This window comes from Osmerus mordax, chromosome 6, assembly GCF_038355195.1.
Source record: "Osmerus mordax isolate fOsmMor3 chromosome 6, fOsmMor3.pri, whole genome shotgun sequence".
NCBI classification, from domain to species: Eukaryota; Metazoa; Chordata; class Actinopteri; order Osmeriformes; family Osmeridae; genus Osmerus; species Osmerus mordax.
This window is the reverse complement of record NC_090055.1, coordinates 4,765,642-4,786,915: the sequence shown is the minus strand read 5'-3', so window position 1 is coordinate 4,786,915 and position 21,274 is coordinate 4,765,642. Positions and strand designations below refer to the sequence as shown.

The 21,274-nt window shown below is 40.6% G+C and overlaps 4 protein-coding genes across 6 annotated transcripts; 1 reads left to right on the top strand and 3 right to left on the bottom strand.

Annotated features, from left to right (window-relative positions):
* Window positions 1-1,847: 1,847 nt before the first annotated feature.
* isg20l2 (interferon stimulated exonuclease gene 20-like 2) lies at window positions 1,848-5,183 on the bottom strand. Its single transcript, XM_067237923.1, has 4 exons — window positions 5,125-5,183; window positions 3,674-4,515; window positions 3,187-3,387; window positions 1,848-2,887 (listed from the first exon to the last, which is right to left on the bottom strand). Exons 2-4 carry the CDS (start codon window positions 4,358-4,360, stop codon window positions 2,783-2,785), a joined length of 993 nt encoding a protein of 330 aa, XP_067094024.1. The 5' UTR covers window positions 4,361-4,515; window positions 5,125-5,183; the 3' UTR covers window positions 1,848-2,782.
* A 511-nt stretch (window positions 5,184-5,694) lies between these two features.
* On the top strand, window positions 5,695-8,922 carry mettl25b (methyltransferase like 25B). The gene is made up of 8 exons (XM_067238154.1): window positions 5,695-5,890; window positions 6,022-6,140; window positions 6,250-6,463; window positions 6,593-6,655; window positions 6,795-6,929; window positions 7,163-8,097; window positions 8,283-8,467; window positions 8,688-8,922. Exons 1-8 carry the CDS (start codon window positions 5,789-5,791, stop codon window positions 8,855-8,857), a joined length of 1,923 nt encoding a protein of 640 aa, XP_067094255.1. The 5' UTR covers window positions 5,695-5,788; the 3' UTR covers window positions 8,858-8,922.
* s100a1 (S100 calcium binding protein A1) lies at window positions 8,905-11,301 on the bottom strand. Its single transcript, XM_067238155.1, has 3 exons — window positions 11,247-11,301; window positions 10,013-10,175; window positions 8,905-9,819 (listed from the first exon to the last, which is right to left on the bottom strand). Exons 2-3 carry the CDS (start codon window positions 10,151-10,153, stop codon window positions 9,670-9,672), a joined length of 291 nt encoding a protein of 96 aa, XP_067094256.1. The 5' UTR covers window positions 10,154-10,175; window positions 11,247-11,301; the 3' UTR covers window positions 8,905-9,669.
* Window positions 11,302-12,384: 1,083 nt separating this feature from the next.
* On the bottom strand, window positions 12,385-18,902 carry tlr18 (toll-like receptor 18). Of its 3 annotated transcripts, none has more exons than XM_067238629.1 (5): window positions 18,776-18,890; window positions 17,791-18,044; window positions 15,156-16,157; window positions 13,806-14,985; window positions 12,385-13,696 (listed from the first exon to the last, which is right to left on the bottom strand). In XM_067238629.1, the coding sequence occupies exons 3-5, from the start codon at window positions 16,148-16,150 to the stop codon at window positions 13,256-13,258; spliced, it is 2,616 nt and encodes an 871-aa protein (XP_067094730.1). In that variant the 5' UTR covers window positions 16,151-16,157; window positions 17,791-18,044; window positions 18,776-18,890; the 3' UTR covers window positions 12,385-13,255. The 3 variants fall into 3 exon arrangements, with proteins under 3 accessions (XP_067094730.1, XP_067094732.1, XP_067094733.1); XM_067238632.1 differs by having other exon boundaries at window positions 13,441-13,665; XM_067238631.1 differs by lacking the exon at window positions 17,791-18,044 and having other exon boundaries at window positions 18,776-18,902.
* Between the last annotated feature and the right edge of the window lie 2,372 nt (window positions 18,903-21,274).

Sequence of the window (21,274 nt, the reverse complement as noted above, 5' to 3'; positions counted from 1 at the left end):
TTGCTAACCAACGTGACAGCTGTAGAGATCAAGGGCAATGCGCCAAAATAATATGAATCCAGTTGACTCACCTTATTCCTAAAACGATCCCAATTTGTTTTGCCTTGTTTGAGGTTCACGCTTGACAGGTGCGGTCTCTTTTAATAATATTTTCTAGAAAAGAAGAGCCAAATGACAAAACGCGTTGTCAGGTGGGTATACACTGCGCCCTGAATGTGAAAGATGGAATTAAGCTCCGTCCACAAGTGTAAGTGCACAGGACAAGGTAAAAAAAGAATTGGAATAAGGAGGGGGGAAAGAAATTAAGCAACGCTGGGGTAAAAGTGCACAGCCCACTTTCTTCTTTGTTCCCGCACTTTCAACGTGCAGTTTTCGATGATGGAAGGAAAGTGGGATGGGTGATAATTTAACAGTAGCCTATGGGCAAATCAATAGCCACCTAAGAAAGACACGTAAGAAATGCAACTAGTATATATACTTATAAAAAATATTTACAAACAACTATACATAGACCTAAAATCTACAAATGACAATATTCAGGTGGAGTCATTACCACTGACTTTGGACAGCATCCCCAGTGGAGAGTAACACAAAGATGTTGCTGAGGAGAGGAACTGAGACAACGAACCCATACACGGTGTTACTATCCACACGTTAAATTGAGAGATTTACAATTTAATTAAATGAAACAACGAAACATAAATTACACTCATATTAATCAGTTCTAGCTCTCGTACATTTTTATCGTTTTATAGTATTTGGCTTACAGTAGGCTATGTGAATGGGATGAAATCCTTGATGTCACTAACTGGATCATATTTCCAGTTGTTGAAACCAGTCTTGATTAACCAGCCTATTCCAATAATTGGATTTAAATGATGCAATAATGCAGAAGTGCTTAAAATGACTAAACAAGATACCTAAATCCCTGTAGCCTAATAAGCAGTTTCAAGCTTTTTTTGTTTGTGTAAGGAATAAAACAGTTTATCAGACACATATGTGATTAATTTAAACGTATGGTCTGACATAAAATGTCCACTAAATAGATCAGTTTGTATTTATTTAAAACATAGGCTGCAGTAAAATCGTAGTCAAATGTGATGAATTATATAATTATCCTCATTACTTAGCCTACTGGTGAACAAAGAGATTACTTGGGCATACATAATCTGGTATAGTTCTAAGACATGGATTTAATCACATGCTTGGGTTCCTTGGAATATTTGTTGTCAACCGTTGTCAATTTTTCTGAAAAACCCATGAAACTGCCCATAGGTCCCATAGGACCCAAGAAAAGGTCTGATATTGGGCCCATTGAAGGTCTGAGATGAAAGAGATAAAAGAGACTCGATGACACAGCAGTATTATGGAATCTTGAGACTGTGACAAGACGTCAGCCATGACTCATGCTTGCAATGCTGACCGCTTGTGGACAGAGGGTGGCCACCTGTAACTGTTTTAGTGGCTTGATGTCAGGAACGAATGGACAGAGAACAGGGTGTAGTGGAGGAGTGCAGAGCAAGAGGCCTCGGGTGAATACGGCTTTGTACATAGCCTTGCTTAGTTGACAGCCGTGGCCGAGTGGCGGGCTGGGGAGGAATTTAACATATAGGCATGGGTGGGACAGTCAACATGGGTGCTGAGCAGACTGTGTTCATGAGTGCAGGCTGCCACCCACTGTAGGGGTGACAAGGAGCTCATCTCCAAGATTGGTGGTTTTACTACAGCACTTTTTATTCATTTAAGCCAAGTTTGTTTTTTACTATGCATATGTTTTCATGTGAAGGAAAGGACTAGATTGGATTATGTACAAAAATTGTAAATCTAACAGATGACATTCACGGTACTTTATTACTTCAAATCACTTGAGGAATCCAATATCTGTCAGAAATGTTTGTGTGGCAGGCTATGTAATGTTACCTGATAATGGTTGGAACCAGAAAGGATCTTCCATCTCAGAACCACAAGTGTCCTCTGGCGCATCACTGGTGAAACAGTGGTTTTGGTTTCCTGTTTGGTCAATAGAAAGGTAGCCAAACCAGACAGCAACAGAGAGAACCTCTGTGAAGGCTAAGCTGACTCAGTCGTCTCCTCAAGTAACAAAAATGTGCAGTTCCATAGTCTCGGAACAATGTTAAGACTGCTTGAACAACAGAAACTCTAAATATTTGTAGTTTAGTCCATTTTCTCATAGCAGTAGTTTGCAAAACCTAAACACTCCACTATTAAATTGGTAACATTGAGGCACTCAAGCCCTCTCTTGGAGTCTCAATAAGTCACATTGGTGACCAACATCAGAACACCAAAATGTATTGTAGTGAGTCTTATTTTATTGATGGAATGTAAATATGTGTATTACTTAGGTGGTAAACTATATAAAATATACTGTTTACTCTTACTTAGAAAAAACACTTTACTTTTGTTAAAAAAACTCTTTACTTTTGTAAATGGTTGTTCAACTGAACAAGAAGTAGAATAATGAAACATCGTAAACCATTATCTCCAAACAGTTCCAACATTCAAACATGCTGACATCACATCAAGTCACAATACTACCACCATGACTGCCACCTTGTGAGGAATAGTCAGACTACATGTACTGCATGAAGAACAGCTGCCATCCCTGAGAATCAAGGCAGCGGTATTTCAATGGAAAATATGATACATATGCCCGATAGACCCATGGAAGACCTGATAAATCACACACCGTTCCTGAAAACATGAAACGTTCTTCATTGTTTATATTTAGCCAGTTTAAAATGCCAAAACACGCTCCCATCTTCTATTGTTTGGACGCTAAGGTCCTCTCCCACTCCACCTCCACAACTTTGTACAGCTCCATCGTGGCTTTGGCGTCCTCCACAGAAGAATGACCTCTTCTCCCAGTCTGAGGAAATAAGAGCCATCCCTACTTACATTCAACAGCACACAGTCAGCCTGTAAATCAAACACATGTTCTGTCCTGTTCCTATTCAGCTAAGCACATTGAAAAATCAAGGTACACATCTATAGCAGCATCTTTAATTTGAAGAGACAGGATATAAAACATTACAATAAAAAAATATTGGAGGCACTATTGTAATTCGCTATAGTTGAGAAAACTCAAATTTAAACTGTAGAATGCATGCTGTCTACAGTATAGGCTAAATTCTCACAATACCATTTAATTGGTTAACATTTCCTTACCTGAATGTCCCGGTTGAACAATGCCTTGGTAAGTCTTTTCAGAGAGGCACACCCTTTCTCTGGAAAACCAGCCTTCTTGTTGAGAAGGGGGATGCGGGAAGTGTCCCTCGTCATGCGGGCTGGATGACCATAACTCAGCGCCTTAAAATCATTGTGGATGGCATGTCCTATCACCACCTTACCTGCAAGGATCTTCAGTATCTACAGGGTTAACAAACAGAAGCAAAAGCTGTAACAGGAGGTATTATAGGTTGCTATGAATATTATGTCGCTGTTCGCTACTAACTTAATAGTACCTACCATTTCTACAATGCAAGTGATACTGATACTATTTTTGACTAGAGGCAACATCATATACATCGAAGAGTTTTCATACAGTTCCAATCCGCTTAAACAATACTACGAAGAAGTAAACACAGCAGGTGTTGGTTTGTCATGAATGTGTCACCAAATTTCAAATGTCTGCATTTGAAATTCGGTCGCTTACCTCCTTCTTGGCTTCTTTGAAGGTTATGGCTTTAGCCATGTGTGACCAGGTGATGCCACTCCACCGGGTGCGAAAGTCAGTGACCGGATTGCCGGGCTTGATGTACTTGTCATACATCACGTCTCCATCGTAGGAGACAAGACTGCAGCGTGCCAGCTCACTGTTGCGACCCTTAGGTCCCGTGCCCACCATCTCACAGTCCATGGCAACGTACTTCAGGGGGTTTCCGAACGGTGCTGACCCAACAGAGACATGGGCAGAGTGCGTATGGCTCGTCGATGCTGAAGGCGAGAGCCCTGGGGTGATGGTTTTAGTGAAGACAACCGATTTGCTTGATTGCTCTTGTTTGGTAGTGTTCTTCACAGTGATGGTCAAAGGTGCTGAGCTACTTGTGGATGCTGCAGGTTTCGGGGTAGGATTGACAGCGGGAACCGCACTGGTCCTGTGAGTCGAACTGTTGTTGTGTTTGGCACTGGGTAGAGATTTGTGTGTAGACTTAGCCCCATTGTGACAAGGTTGCTTTCCCAGATGGTTATGCCCCTTCTCATAAAGGTGCTGGTTCTGCTTGTTCTGAAAGTAATCCTTTCGCTTCATGTATTGCTTTCTTTTGAGGTTTTTGTTTTTCCCTGCTGATGCCCTGCTCCCACCATTGCTTTCAAAGCTTATGTTTACTTTTATATCTGACATGTTGGAGGGTATATACTAAGGCAGGTAGTATTTAGGCTAGGTAAAATCAGCATATGCTAAATAGATCAACAAACAAGATGAGTGGAGTTCATAAAAAGGAGTAAACTCATCTCCAATCCATATCGTCATCCGTTTGTATGGAAGTAATAAAAAACCTGAAGGAAAAGTTATAAACATGATGATAAAGCACAATGTTACAATTCTAGTAGCTACGCCATGGTTAACAAACATGTGCCGAAATCAGTGACCTATCGAAAACTGCCCAGGGGGCGCTGTTCTAACGGCTTGCCATTGGAAATGTTCGATTCCGAACATCAAACCTAACCTTACCCCGAACATTTGCTGAACAGTATGGCAATCCGTTAGAACCACGGTGGGTCACCGATTTCGGCACAACACCGAAAAACAAAAGCACCAAAAGCAGCTGACTGTAGTTAGAAATATAGCTAGCTACTTGCCACGTTAGCTACATATGATGTATCAGAGCAACGAAAAATGCTACTGTACAGTATAGTACAGTACAGTATAGTACTGTAGCTGACTAACTTAGCTTCTTCCAGTACAGTACGTATTCACTGAGAAAAGACACGGTTAATGACTGTCACATCTCTGTATCAGTGATGTGATCACATCCCTGCTTGAAACAATCCATGTTGCTTCACATAGCTCATAATGAGGTAAATGATAATTACTCTGATTATGTTAGTGCTACATCAAATAAATATGTTCAAAGTTTATTTAGCTAAGAAAAAGACCGTACTTGCCTATGAACAGAGAGAACCACGCTAAATGTATTTCTTTTTCCGCTGTGATCCTTCTTCTTCTTCTTTGGGTTCTGGTTGGCGGAACGCATCCAACTGTAATGTAAATCGCCACCTACTGTGCTGGAGTGTGAGGCCAAACACGGCCTACAAGCATTGTTCATCTCCACAACCAAGTGTCCTGGCACGATAGGTAATGTTGTTGTTGAGAAGCACCTTTTGTCATATTTGCTGAAATAAACATAACATCCTGATAGCAAACATACATCTAAAGGGTTGACAGTAAAATGAAATCAATCCAATACCTATGGGCGTCGCTGGACTGTAATAATCACGAGTCACGACCAATCATTAAGGCCCACAACAGTTCCCTTTGGAGGAATACACATTTAACACAATGTGAAGCTAAAATAGAATGTGGAAGATGCACATTTTTTCTGTCTCTGCAACAACACACTCCAACCCAAAAGGTGGCGGTAATGCACCAACAACGTTGGATGCCAACCGCCGTTAAACACCCCAAAGACGAAGAAATTATTGTATGAGTGAATAAGAGTGTTTGAAATTATTTGTCCAACGCTTCGATTAAATAAACTCATGAGTTGTGTTAATAAGTGTCACGTTGCGTGGCTAAACAGTTGATGACAAAACTACGTCCGAGGCCGGGATGAGCTCACCGACACTTTCAACAATCCAGACAAGAGAGCTGTCGAGGAACCTCATTACTTTTCTATCGCTATACAAGCACATATCAGACTCCTATATAATCGTACGTTAACTCTGATTAACACAAATGTTGTCACTGCATTATCAAACGAGGTTTTGTTGTGTGCCTTCAGAACTTCGTTGTGCAAACGTTAGGGCTACAACATAACGGAGACCACTGTATTTGTTCTACAGGAGTTCTTCAGTGAGGAGCTGTGGGAAAAGTTGCCTACAAACTGGCAGCAGGCCCTCTGCGATTTATCACCACCACAAATATCAGACCTCTTACTTGACAGAAGTAATGTACATAGAAGGTAGGCTGCTGGATGTGTAAACCTGTCAATAGCATTTGTAGCCTACTGAATGCAGTGCCTTTTTGGTTGCTAGCAATGGTAGGTTAAAAATGTTCTTGCTTTATTTTAGCTATCCTTCAGTATGGCCTCTTTCGCTCATGGCGTTCCGGGCTACAGCGCACACCCTGGCGTTTCCTAGGATGCCCCGGTCGAAAACCACAAAAGTTGGCAGCTTGAAGCCAGAGGAATTTCAAGAGAACCAGTGTCAAAGCTCATTGTTGGGACACATATTTAGGAAACATGTGAAACCAAAGAAGCAGCATGAGATACGCAGACTGGGCACGGTAAAGACATTTCAGATGTTATTACCTTGTTAATTCATTCCGGTTATGTACAAGCAATTCCATTATAGCTCTATATCTGTTTGACAGAACTCTTTTTGATGTTAAATTATTTTGCTGATGTCTTTGCAGTTGGTGAAGCAAATCTGTGACGTGACAGGATGCATGCGTGTTGTGGATGTTGGTTCTGGGCAGGTAATGTAATAATGTTTACATTACATTAGTCAATTGGGTTGCAAATCCATAAGAACTATGACACATTAACACACCTTTACTAAATCGTTATACAGCAGTCTGTACAATGAAGGTGTCCCTTCCCCTCTGTTCTTTTTAGGGTCATCTGTCTCGTTTTCTGTCGTTTGGCCTTGGCATTTCTGTGACTGGGATTGAGGCTGATGCTACACTGGTTGCCATGGCTTCCAAATTTGATGGACAGCTACTGTGCACATTGGAAAAAGAGAAGAAAAAGGTTGTTTTGCTGAATGCCATGTTTCGCAGATAGGTTTAGTTAATTGAAAATGTAATTATTTTGGGGCTATCTCGTTATGATCAGTGACCTATGCACTTTTGTAAAGCTCTCTCGTGGAAGTTGCTTTGGGTAAAAGCGTCTGCTAAATGCATAAATGTTTTGCTTGACTAATGCAGGGATGCAGTGCATGCTTTGTGGTTTGCTCCTGTTTTCAAATGTGTAATCTCTTCCAGAACTGCTCTCTCCAGCATTATGTTCCTGGCCCCTCACCTCGCCATGTGACAGGCTGGGTCAACCCCAAGGAATCATGGGAGGTTTTCATCAAGCAGCTTGGATTTGGTGATTGTGTTGCTGAGGATCACATAGCTGCAGCCTTGAAGAAAAGTCAATGGGAGTCCATGTTTGTTCCTGAACAGAAACATTTACATGGAGACCAACCTGTGTCGGCAGCCAATTCAGACTCAGACCAGACAGCATTGTCACTGGAGGAGAACGATGATATGATGTTAAATACTAGCTATGCAATCCACAATACCATGTCAAAAAATGCTCAGGAATCAGAATGCCAGTCAATGTCGTCATCTTCTCCAAAACGTTTTTGCAAGATGGAAGCCGGAAAGGAACTATGTGCAGATAGTTACCCATATGCCCACCCCATGTATGAAGAGGTATTACCTGCTGCAGCAGTTGTCTGCCCCGGGGAAAATGAGCCCGGACACCCAGACTTTGTCCTAACCGGTCTCCATTCCTGTGGAGATCTTAGTGCCACCCTTCTGCGACACTTTGCCAACTGCCCTCACGTACGTGGTATTACCTCAGTGGCATGCTGCTACATGAAAATCACCACCAAAGAGAAGCCCACCCCACCTGGACTCATAGCCCCTCCCCTTTCTTCTACACTTACCAATGAGGTCACACACTGTGAATTTGGATACCCAATGAGCTCTTGGCTGCAGGGATTGCCAGGACACCAATTGTCTTATAAGTCACGAGAGGGGGCATGTCATGCTATGGAGGACTACATGCAGAGGCTGAGGGAGGAGAGCAGTTTATTAAAGACACACTGTTACCGGGCAGTTTTAGAGTCAGTGATCCGGGGGACGAGGCCTGAGTTGCGCAGAGCTGGAATCCAGACCATTAAGAAGTCACACCAATTACCCTTCCATGAGTAAGTGTTTGTACAGTAGTCAATACAGTCTGTACCTCTACATGTGACAGTTGTATTTCTTCAAATAGGTCTAGAAGACAAGACAACTGTACTTCCTTTACACATGATCCATGACCTAAATACTTCTAATACAGACCTAATAGTCTGTACCCATAATGGCCCCTGGTCCCTCTCTCTGCTTACAGGTATGCCAGACTGGGGTTAGCTCGGGTGGGCCTGCCTGCCAACCTGCCCTTGGACACTGGTAAGGTGGAGGCCATGCTGAAGCAGCAGGGCAGGGTGGTGGTCTACTTCAGCCTGGCGCTGCTGCTGGCACCGGTGGTGGAGACACTGGTTCTGCTGGACAGGATGATATTCCTGCAGGAGCAAGGTAAGGACATACTGGGAAAGTGTATGCAATTATTTATAATTGCAATCATTAGATTGAACTGTTACCAAGGACTTGAGAACAATTACACTGAAATGATATGCTGTATTGAACAGCAAACCTTTGGAAACCTCCCTTGCTTTTAATGTGTTCCAGTGTCCATGGTAGAGTATTACTATAGTCATTGCATTGGCAAATGAGTATCTGTCTCCCCCCCCTTTAGGTATAGAAAGTCAACTGGTGCCACTGTTTGACCCTGTGTTCTCACCCCGAAACCTGGTACTGGTAGCACTGAAGCCCAAAAGGGACAAACTAAAGACCTTCCTAACCCAGGACACTTTTAAAAACGTGTTTGCCTGTGGGCCTTCTCATCCCCCTGAGAACAGAGACTAAACCATTGGCCCAAGGACCTTACAAACTGCTATAGAACACAAAGTGGTAAGATTAAATGCTTTGGAATTCACCCATTTTTATTTGTCACATCAGTCAGGGGCTGTAAAGATTTGTAAGATGTAAGACTTTTATTTAGACATTTCTGTACAGTGTACATATTTTAATAAACCAATGCTTGTTACCACATCCATATTATTATTATAGACCGTTACTGGGGTTTGCCAAGTCAAATTACTGCAAGACAAGTGACTGTTACATAATTAAGGAAGCATCCAGCCATTATGTGTAGTATTAGGTGGCTTGAGACTACCTTGTGTTAAGCCTTTAGAAGCTTTTGTTCCTGCTGAATGCATCGTGGCCCACTTGTATTAATGAAAACACAGGATCTAACACACGCACTTACTCCTTTGTATGGGAGGCACGTGCATGTGTTGGATTGTGGTCAAGATTTGCAGTTTGACTGGCTGGGCAGATTTTAAGCGGTCACAGCACCAACAGATAAAATACCCAACAATTGGCATGCCCAGGTAGAATTATGGCTCAAATTTAGACAGCTATGATACATTCCTTTATTGATCTGATCAGGATGTCATCGAGAACTGAACACGTAATGGCATGTTGAAATGACAGTAAATATAGAAGTGGTATTAATGGTGCTGTATTACATTTGTGAATTTCAATTTGTCCCATACATATTTGAAAACGTCAATCTGAGAAAGTGACATCTTAACTCATTAGAGATTAGCAGGTATTCTGATTCAGTAAAGGGGAAATAAGTGGTAGAAAAGCCACATCACAGCTGCTTTCAGCACTCATTTCTTCATGCTCTCCACAAAGAATTCATTACAGGCCACAGTTAGCGCAGCAACCAAGAGAACAAATTCTTGAAAGTCGACTTCACCATCACGGTTCTCATCCAGGTCTGTCATTATCTTCTCCACCACCAATGGGTCCTTACTGGCCTGAGAGTGGAAATACAAATTATATTCATACCCCATGATTGTTACCAGTCAAGGTGTGAGAGTTTCCATGAAAGGCCTGTTTTAAATACACCACAACAGCATCCGTCTCATCATTAACTGTTGCCCTCAGCAGTTAAGAGCCTTATGTATAGCAAAAAAGGCCAACAAACATGCCCCGAAAAATCAAACTCACTGCCAGAAAGTCACCGAGTTCTCCTTGCAACAGACTCTTCAATTCTGCTTTGCTCAGCTTGTATTTGTCCCCCTCTTTTGAAGAGTAGGAATGAAACACTGTTATGAGGCCTTCCATTGCACTCTCAAGTTTGGAACCCATGTCAAGTTTTGTATTTGAATACCTGGGAAACATGGTAAAAGTTAAACAGTTAGCAAAATGTTAACTCCTTATCGACACCTCAAATTCAAACTCAACTGGATATGCAAATCCAGAATCCTACATCCTGATGCAACCCATTGAGGATCTACATAGAATAACCATCCTAATTTTCTGTGGGCAATTTTAAATCGCCATCTGACTGTATCCAAAAGTGGTAGGCTACATCTTATCTCTCTCCACTCAGACAGTTACAATGGCTTGTATCTGCAATTAGTGAGGCCAAGAACCTAAAATGTGGCGTCTGTGGTCCTGTGAGCCTAGGTGCAGCACTAACCTGACATTTCCCTATACAAGAGTCCTTTTGACATAGGATTCACCATCACAAGAAAAGGGATGCAGTTACTGGTTGCAGATGAAAACATTTAGTAGGGTCTTCTTGCGTTTGAGACTGGCTAATCCTGCCTTTCTTGATACCAAGATGAATCCTTTTTCTTCAAGATCAAGTGTCTCAGATTATAGATGGTTTTCCATGACAGGCTGTTGATTTTCCTTCTTAATGGAGAGACATTGTCACATGAATAATGCACAATAGGCTCTCGTGTGTGAGGGAAAGGGGAGACAAGTGTTGCCATCCTTATGTAACTGAAGCTCTACAGGAGAAGGCCAAATGTTTGATGCTTACAATTGCAGCTCGCCATGTGCTAACCTTCATTTTGCCTTTGAGTCGGCAATACATTAAACGATTTATTGGAGAACTAAAATACTTTGTTGGTTATGCCATTTAAAATTTGGTACCGTGCACTGAGGAAAAATAAAATTCAACTTGATGCACTTGACTCTAATGCGATGCATTAGATTAGAATATCTAAAACTTCGATTGTATAACAGCCTATTGCCTACCTATAATTGAGGGTCACTAACTACTACACAAGTTTAACAAGTCTAAATCAATGACCATGGTCTATCAAAGTTTTGAGAGAAAAAGTCATTAAATGTTTTCCTCTCAACGACGTCGTCTCCTAAAGGCTGCATGTCTGACATAAACTTTCAGAAAATTCAAAATGTCACACGAGTAGCTCTCATTTTCACTCACCTCAATGACGAAGACAAAGATGTGACTTCAACCAACACCTCATCTCAGCTGTTATATGGCGGCCAGGCAGTTCATCACATGTGTGAATTAATCAAAATCAGGCGCCTCCCCCCGGCCCTACTGATAATGCACATGCAGCTAAGTAACTCGGCCTTCTAAGGCAATGACAGAATTCAGAGGAAATGATCGACGTAGCCTGTCTTCACTACTGCGACTGATTATAACAACATTAATTGACCTCTGAAACTGCTGACACTGCCCTAGAACTAATCAACAGGTGTGATTAAATAACTGGTTCCCTATCAAAACAATGATTCGGGCTGTTTAACGCAAACATTTAGAGCATAATATCTCAAACAATAAGCCTACATGCAGATTTAATTTCAAAACACGAAAAGTAGGTCTACGGTATAGTTTGACATTATTTTGAAATTTGAGTTTTATTTTAAATTACAGGATGTAATATACACATATTTTAAAATATGTGTATATGTTATAATATGTTATAGTATAACTTACTTTAAAAACGTGGCAAATTACATGGTTTGGAGCTACAGAAGGCGATTTAACGTTATGTAGGCCTACAAAAATGTATTGTTTATGAAATTGTTAACTTATTTTATTAATTCAATTTATTCAATGGGGATTTGAATCTCTTTTTCAGTCTAATGTGCTTCCACTGAGCCATAATGTACCTCTTATTTTCATGAGGATGATGCAAATTCAATGCTGATAAAATACTGCCTTAAACTTGAACTTCAGGGGTAGATTATTCAATGCAAAGCAAGCATTTACATGTCATTCAGTTGAACTTCTGTTGCAGTGCAATTCACTTTCCATGACAAGATTAGCTGGGTGCAGAACTAATGAGTCTTGGTGGAAATCCTTTATCTAGCCAAGTCATGTCATGGCCACAATAGCTGGGCTGGCTGGAGTGACCTCACTTGAGTAAATGCCGACCTTAGTAACCCAGATACCTTTCCCTTTTGTGTTGGAAACTGAAGATGGCATCTCTTATTACTGATTGAGCTTGAGCTCCATTAAAACCAAGAATGTGAACTTCTAACAACCTACGTATTTGTTTTAGTAAAAATGATCAACACAAAGCACACAATTTAAAAAATAAATGTAAGCAGAATATTTGTATTTAGGGTCATCTGGAAATGTCACAAATTGCCAAAATATAAAGATTTGTATAGATACATACAGTGCAAAGTATAACAGAACAAAATTTACAGTCTGATGTCCAAAATGTCTGCCAATTTCTGTGATGGTTCTACTCTTCTTGTGCGTGACTCTAAAAATTCATACCAAAGATAATGAAATGATCTCATCTACTGGTCTTCTGAGTGAAATGATAACAAATATATTTGAGTTAAATACTATTACAAGATATTATTATAAACATACACACTTTTGTATAATACTATTGCAGAAAATATTGACATAAAAAAAAATTAGGATAGGCCTCATCAAGTCTCAAAAATGTGGAAAATCAGCAGGCTGGTTCCATACGTCGCTCAATAAAACATTTGCATGACTTCCTGTCATATATGTGGCATGCATGCCCTTTACCCTGCCATATGAGGTTTCTCTACAGCTTATGTACCTTTTGACCCAGCAGACATGTTATACAGCTTGTGTGAGATGGGAGGCATCCAAGGGTGGGAGTCTACTAGTGCTGTGTAACAGCTGTCACCACATGTCACTGGCACCTTGCTTGTTATCCAAAAGTGCGACAGAGAAGATTCCATTTGAGCTTTTCAATACCTGTCAACAGCCTGTGTCTCTCAGAGTGGAAAAAGTTGCTCCTCTGCCCTCTTCAGTGAAAGTTCTCTTTGGAACTCTCCCTCTTCAGGAGAGAGAGTTAGTAGGTCAGATGGCTAAGCGGTTAGGGAATCAGGCTATTAACCAGATGGTTGTTGGTTCGATTCCTGGCCGCGTCAGGGACTTTGTGTCCTTGGGCAAGGCACTTCACCCTACTTGCCTCGGGGGGAATGTCCCTGTACTTACTGTAAGTCGCTCTGGATAAGAGCGTCTGCTAAATGACTAAATGTAATGTCTTCATTTAGCTGGGTCATAGCTATTTCAGGCTTTCCCCCCTCTAGGGGGAGCTCTATAATAGATACAAAACAAACTGAGGAGACCTTTCTACTAACACTCGGAGCTTCCTGCTCTCTAGTCAGAAAGGGCTTGCCAAGAACACTTCTAACTTGTGCCCAGAAGAAGGCCTGCTGATTGGCTTGCTGGGGCCACTCAATGTAGGTCTTGGTGTGTAGCATCTTCTTGAGCTTACAATATTTGCTGGGCAAAGATTCTGGGTCGATGGGCTCTTTTACCACCAGAATAACATCACTAAAGGTCTTGCCGATGGCTCTCTGCTGGGCAAAATACAGTTCGTAGTTGCACCACTCGCTGTCTACAAAGTGACGTGAAAGAACAAAGATTACCTGAGGGTGAAAACAACATTTAAGAAAACAAAGTTTAACATACTGGATAACAAGAAACTAAGAAAGTATTCTGATTTGTAATTTTGTATTTGTTCTGGTATGCCTATACCTTGCCGCTGTTTTCTATATTTTCAATTATGTTGTCAATAATCCATTTTCCTGGCATGAAGTCCCTCTCATGGATACAGAGGTTGTAGGGTGGCTTGCTGGTTTCCAAGCAGGGCAAAAGTTGGTCCCTAACCCAGTCAGCATCATAGTGGCTGTAGGAGATGAAGGCGTCATAGGCAAAAGTCTGTGATTCTGCTGTCCCTTCCTTATGCGCTCTATATTTGGCTCTTATAATCTGATAAGTAGCTTTGATATACCAGGCAACATTAAATTTATAGCACAATAACATCAGCACTAGGACCACTGTTGCTGTGACGACTACACAAATGATGACAACCAGCCTGATATCGCAGGCCACGTGACCAGGGAAATAATCTGCTATTAATGTGTTAAGTAGAGCCTCTGGGTGGTAGCATTTGTAGTTTATAGGCCAGTCAGTGATGTTGACCTTTCCCTTTGACATGTTGTCTTGGATAAAGGTATGAAGATCGCAGGTGCAATGATAAGGGTTGTTTCCCGCCCTCAACTGAGACAATTGCGGCATTTTCTGAAAGGAAGCCATGCTGATGAGCCCAAAAGAGTTACCATCTAATGCCAAAGACTGCAGTGAGAAGCTTTTCCAATCTGACGGAATGAACTTAATCTTGTTCCCACTGAGTAGGAGTTCTTTAAGGTGAGTGGTTTTCTCAAAGTAATGAATGTCCAGCTGATCCAGGTCACAGTACGAGAGGTCAAGAAACTGCACTGTGGTGGGAAGACACTGTAGGGCATCACTTTCAAATGGGTTATGGTGAGCAATCAAATGAGTGATATTCTGTTTCCAGACACATTTTTTACTCTTCTCAGCTGATCCTAGCTGGTTATTGCTGACATCCAATACCTGCAGTAGTCGGAACTCCTTGGTTAGTGAAGATATGTCTCTCAGGCTGGTAAGATAGTTGGTGCTTAGATTGAGGGAACGAAGAGATGGCATTGTGCCATAGTATTCGCAGCGTTGGTTGAAAAGAGCATTGTCAACGAGTCTGTTGTTGGAGACATCCATATCCTCCACGTGAGACATCTGAAGCCAGGCGTCGCAAGGCACAAAGTTGAAGTTGACATTTTGGATGGACAACTGTCGAATTTTGTTGAACCAGGTGAAGCGCCAGTCAAAACGCAAGATATCTGGATTACTGATATGCCTGGAGATGCACAAAAACATTTATAGTTAGATCAAATATGCCTGCCACATCTTTTTACAAAATACACAGAATTCGTAGTACATCAAGACAAAACAAAAGTTAAATATGTTTCTACTATTCCCTATGGAACATGCATCCAGTGTAAGTGCTTTTGACATGAACGGACTTACCAAAGATCTAGTCTGTCCAGTGCAAGGTCGGTCACACTGGATTCTAAGCCACTGTCCTCAAAAGTTGGCGAACGGGCAAAGTCAATATACTGAAGTCTCAGCATTTTAACTGGGCTGACTTTAAGATTCACAAGAGCCATCCTCAAGAGATTCTCATTGTATTTGCCTCTGTGAAAGAGAAGCTGATTGGCACTGATATATTTCAGACCACTAAAAATATCATTTTCTTCCATGTAATACTTAAATTCAAAGAGATTTCGGAATTGGAGGACAGTGAAAGTCTTGTTGGCCAGGTCTTGCAACATCATAGTCAGAGCATTTGGTCTTTTATCTATAGCCATGTCAAGTCCCATAAACTGTGTCTGTATGACCTCCAAACTGCCAGGTTCATAGTAACTTAGATTGGACGAACACTTAATAGCAAAACTCCGTAGTTTTATGTTTTTCATTGGATGGAAGTCTCCTTTCGTTAGACCCTGAACTAGGGGACCACCCATGGAAAGAGTCTGTAGGTGGAGGAATCTAGAGAAGCTGGTGGCTAGGGTGGCATGTTGGTAGATGTTATTAGACATGAAGAGATGTTTTAGATTAGTGAGGGGCTGCAAGGCTCTGGCTGGAATTTCCCTTAGGGAGTTGTTGAACAGGTCGAGGTGTTCCAGTAGGCGGTTGAACTGGAAGGCATCATCCTCAATAAGTGAGATGTTGTTATACTGCAGCTGAAGGATCTGAAGGTTATGGAGGTGGGAGAAGTCATTAATAAGGACAGCAGGAAGTTCGTTATAGGAGAGGTCAACTTCGACAAGAGTGGAAGGCATGTGCTTCCATGGAACGTGATCCAATCGTCTGCCAAGGCAGTCGGCAGAGCGACCAGAGTTGAAGATGTAACAGGGCCAACTATCTTCATTTAAACTGGTGGTTGGAGACAGTTTTGGCGATGGTGAAGTAAGTATTCCTAAAAGTAAAGGACTGAACCACACAAAACGTAGCACCATCATTCTGCTTCTGCAAAGAAATCAATAAGAGTGGAATTAAATCAAAATAGCACATTAACATTTAATCAAAAAAGAACAAAATCCTATATAAATAAAATCCTATAAATGTTTTATCACAATGTAGAACAAGTGCAGTACATGTTAAATCCAGACCAGTCTGAGCAGAAGGATATCAATATTTATAACCGTCCATATGGAAAGCTCACAGATTTATTGCTTCCGTTTTCATGGTAAAATTAGGTTAAACATTGAGCTTTTAACCTAGTTCAATGCTACTGACATAGCATGCATCTATTAATGTGAAACAATGGGTACCTGCTACTATACATGACTAAATTAGGTATCATTTTGATTTTAGAACTTATATTGCATTGCAATATAATGCATTCAGCATCTGAGGAAGATGTATGTGTGTTTGGCTTTTATACTACCATAGTAAGACTTTGTATTGAAGCCTTTTACTGTGTCAATTGATATTCCTGTTATCTATTCTCAACTTACAAGAACACTTGTTAGTGCTGAGCTAAAGATACCGGCAACTGATTAGCTTTTCTGGGCGGGGTATTTCTTGTAATTAGGCCTGTATCCTGGTCGGCATGCATTTTGATCATATGTGAAATCGTAAAACAACACATATAATACTATACTAAAAGACAGCATGTTTGAGTTAGGAGCACAACCTTTTATCATAAATGAACCTGGAATTGTTAACTACTATATTTGCCAGAGATATAACATAATATACATTTATTAATAATATTGATGGCTACATTATTATCAAGTACATTTCCCCTTGGAGTTTAATCTGTTATTAATTCACATGGAATAGGATGTTTAAATGGAAAACTGGAAGAACTTTCTTGTAAAGTTCCCGTGACATGATTTTCTTCACTAAACCAGGTCAGAACAGTCAAACAAGCACTGAACTGCATTAATTGTGTTTTGTTTGAACCCTTGGATGAACAAAACAAACTTGCAGAACTTCTGAACCTCTGATAATGGAAACATGTTGTTTGTTTAATGTAATGTTTTAGGATGCTTAATTTCAAAATGTAACTATTATATTTAGTCATCATGCCAACAAAGTTTGCCCATTGGAATTGATCATTTGTGGGAAATACTTATAATTCTTTATTTGTATCATAAATTCTGAAAAAGGTAATGACAAGTTTTTAAAACTTCATAAAATGCACACCTTGCTTGATAAAACTGTGCAAACAAACTGAACACCTGAGCAAACTGCTGGGAGACATTTTATCTTCGACTTATGAGTCTCCAGACATCTGGAATACTTCCAAGAAATGTACCATCCTTTGCGAGAGGAATGTTGAGAATTCTGTGTTAAGTAAACTGAAGTGAACTGTATTGAAATTAAACTTCACCTGGCTGCTAAGTGTTTGTGTTTGCACTCACCAACATGATTGGTCTACAGTAACTGGGGTCTACAAATGTTTGACAAGACATTCATTTATTATGAAAATCTATATTTCATACCCAATTATTTTCTAATATTATATCACTTTTTTCTCCTCCATGAGGAGATCAATGTTTCTATTTACTCTTAGCTATCCAACAATGTTAAGATCTGATACGGTTTATAATATCCAACTCTGAAAGGAAGAAAAGAACTATGGATAACTTACCAGAAGGTATGGACTCTTTTAAGCTTCTCCTCTTAACAGTCAGCTTCTCATTGAGAATTAGATGTTGCAATTGGGTATGTGTCATGGATATATAATCCTCTAGTATTTCAGTTTTGCTGTATCAGGTACAATCGGCCTCATTGTTCAATAAAGTGACTTTTCAGTTCCGGCTTCATAACGCTGCTTTGTCATTGTGATGCTCTTTAAGGGTGCATGCAGCCGCATTGCCTACTGTTCAGACTCTCCTTATAGGACTGAGATTTAAAGAGAAAAGCAAAGCTTAACTTCATCTTTCATATTATGATCATACACACGATACCCATAAGTGAATCTCACACCTAGTTCCAATATAATGCTTACACAAACCTGAGACCAGTCAATAGGTGACATTATCTAGAAAATTCAACCATGATCTACATGTCACTCATTTGTTCCTACTCTTGCATCCCACCATCTCCTTCTTGACTCTGGCTCCTCTTTCTGGGAGCGCTCTTTCTTTTGGGGGGAATTACTTGTATTCTGATAATCGGTGTTCTGGCTGATTTTTAAAAAAAAAATATCTCTCACAGAGAGCATTAACTAAGAGTGATTTTATTAGAGTGAAATGACTGCTGACTTCACAGTCAGGGTATTCTTTCAAGTTTCAAGGCATGTGCTACACATTTTTACAAACTCCCCTACCATCTTAAACACAGTAACCAACTATAACAGAACATAAATGTGTCCTTAGTGGCAGTTAGCACAATTTGTAACCCTATTTTTCAAATCATTAAGAGGAAGGAATACTTCGCGCCGCAATGCTTTTTACCCTGACACATTTATTTGACTACCGTTCTTCGACTTTTTCCGAAGTACTCAGAAATGACAGCAAGTAACACCAAAATATCTATCAAGTAATCCAAGGTAAACTCTGCAGTGTCTGTATTTTAACTGGCTACATTTGTTTTTCAGCCATAATATCTCTTGGAAGAAAAACTTTACTCACCTGAAGCCTATGATATTAAAGATATCAACTTTCAACTCTTACTGTAGGCTAGCCTATGTATTTTGTCTGTAGACTATTTTTGTTAATCCATGAAGTTTTCAGTGGCAGTGATCGATGAGCAGGATAATTAAACGGAATTATGCGTCTGTGAGCATTATATAGGCTACATTTTGACATTGTTCCTGTTTAGGCTGCACTCAGGTATACGTGGGTGGGACTTTGCCAACTGCCCGACGTCACATGTTTTTGAGTACTTTCTGACTGAACGATCACATGTTATTGTTATCGTGTAGCTTGAATCTAGGATTGTCAATTATTGACCGCTACGCTGATCTAACACTGATACAACAGCAACAGCAGCAGCGCTGACCACGACGCTTGAGAATGATCACCTGACATCATCCAATCACAGCCCCCTCTCACGCGCATCAGTAATAGGCCTACGTTATGTAAATGAGTCCATTCACAAATTAGCTATAATTATGACAAATGGCTTAACACTGTATATCCACACAAACCATATTCGCACTGCTGTGGCAGGTCACATTTTGTCCGGCATTTCATCGTGACAGAGTTGGCAACCCTAGTTGAAGTCTTAGAAGTAGGGTGACCAGACGTCCGGACAGTCCGGTTCTCCAGCCCTTTGTCCTGACCGCTGTTGCGTGTCCTCCTTTTCGCCCTTTTGTCCTCCTTTTTGACCCTTCCTGTCCACCGTCGCAATTTACCACTCGCGTAGGCTTTCAGATGCCAAAAAGAAAGACCTCCTTCAAACCTACGTGGAGTTTAGACCTCCACTTTACCTTTAAGAGCAGCGAAGATCAATATCATGCCTTCTGTAAGCTCTGTCGCATTGATATAGACGTGAGTAGTACTAGTAGGGGGAAAGGGGCTTTAGTCGGGCACTCTTGTGCTGCCTTCGGGTCATTGTGACCAGTCTTGATTGTGACCAACCTTTTGCACCACAACGGTGGGTCACAATGACCTGAAGGCAGCACAAGGGTTAACATAATTTTTTGCTCCTAACACAACACACAACGACAGCGGATGATAAAACAACCGCTGCTGAGCTGACCAAATTATATATTTTAATTTCAATTACAATTTAAATAGTTTGGTTAATGGTACTGTCTTATTTTCTTATTTATCTTTTGACTAAACTTGTCTCACCAAAGACAACAGAAAATCAGTGCCCCCCCCAACCTGACTTGAATTAACCTAAATCTATCGGATCTAAAGCGGTTCCAGGCCCAGTCTAGTTCATGCAATCCGAGTATCTGAGTTCGAGAGTTTCAAGTAGTCAAGATAATTGCGGGTGCACCATTAATTAAGCAGCCGAGAGGTAGAACATGGATCATATCGATTAACCACAATTACCAATACGTTATCCAATAACTTTGGTTAACTTGTAGGTTTGTATTATTCTGAAATAATTATCATCAATGGATGATAATGATTAAATATTAGTACATTTTGAACTACAGGCCTATAGTGGTTAAAAAAGTTAAATATAGAATCATGCACGAGTCTGGTGAATCATCGTTTTTCCGTTGAGTCAGTGTTACAGGAATGTTGAAGGAACAACACGGTCCACGCCTGACAAATAGCCTATTGGATGAATCACTTATTCGAATCCTTGGATATGTGTGGATTATGTACATAAATCTTCCCCTGGCACATTCACGAAATGTCATTTTCCTCACATTTGCTGCTCCTAGGCAGGGAGATTTCCCACGGTAGCCTACCAAAGACAAACCTATTTCCATAGCAATACATTTTTAAATCAATATGTGTGTATCTTCCTACAGTAAATTAATTAATTTGTTCATTCATGTATTCATTCATTCACCAGAAGGAAAATCATAGGCCTACCCTAGTTGGCACACCAAAGTTTTAGGTCGACAAAAACATGACACATGGTCTTAAGCAACAAATGAAGTGAAAAAGTCTGGGCTGCCAACTCTCACGCATTGGTCGTGAGACACACGCATTTCAACCAGTGCACACGCTCTCACGCCACACCTTGTATTTCTCACGAAGGCTACTTGCTTTGTACTAGGTTGCTTTGTACGCAGCAATATTTTGATTGCCCCCCTCCAAGGTTTTTTGAAAAGTTGGCAGCCCTGAGAGTAGGGCAAAAAATAGGAAATGCCGTCTTAAAATGCCTCAAATACCATTTACTCAAACCGGTCTACCACTTCTTTTGACCAGTAGAAACAACGTAGCCATATCTTCCTCAGAACTTTAAACTATCGACATGTTATTTCACAATGTCAATCCTGTGATGGAAGTCAACAAGTTTCAGCGGTGCATCTGAACCAGTAGATGGCGATGATTCTTATGGAAGCAAATCGTTACCAAAATTCAATTTTCCAGAAATGCATTTGCATTTTAAGAATGTGGCTGCATTATTTGACTCATAAATGAAATTAGTAATCAATCATCCTATTTGCATTTTAATTTTCTTCTTCAAGAGTGCTCAATCTTTCACTTAATTACAAT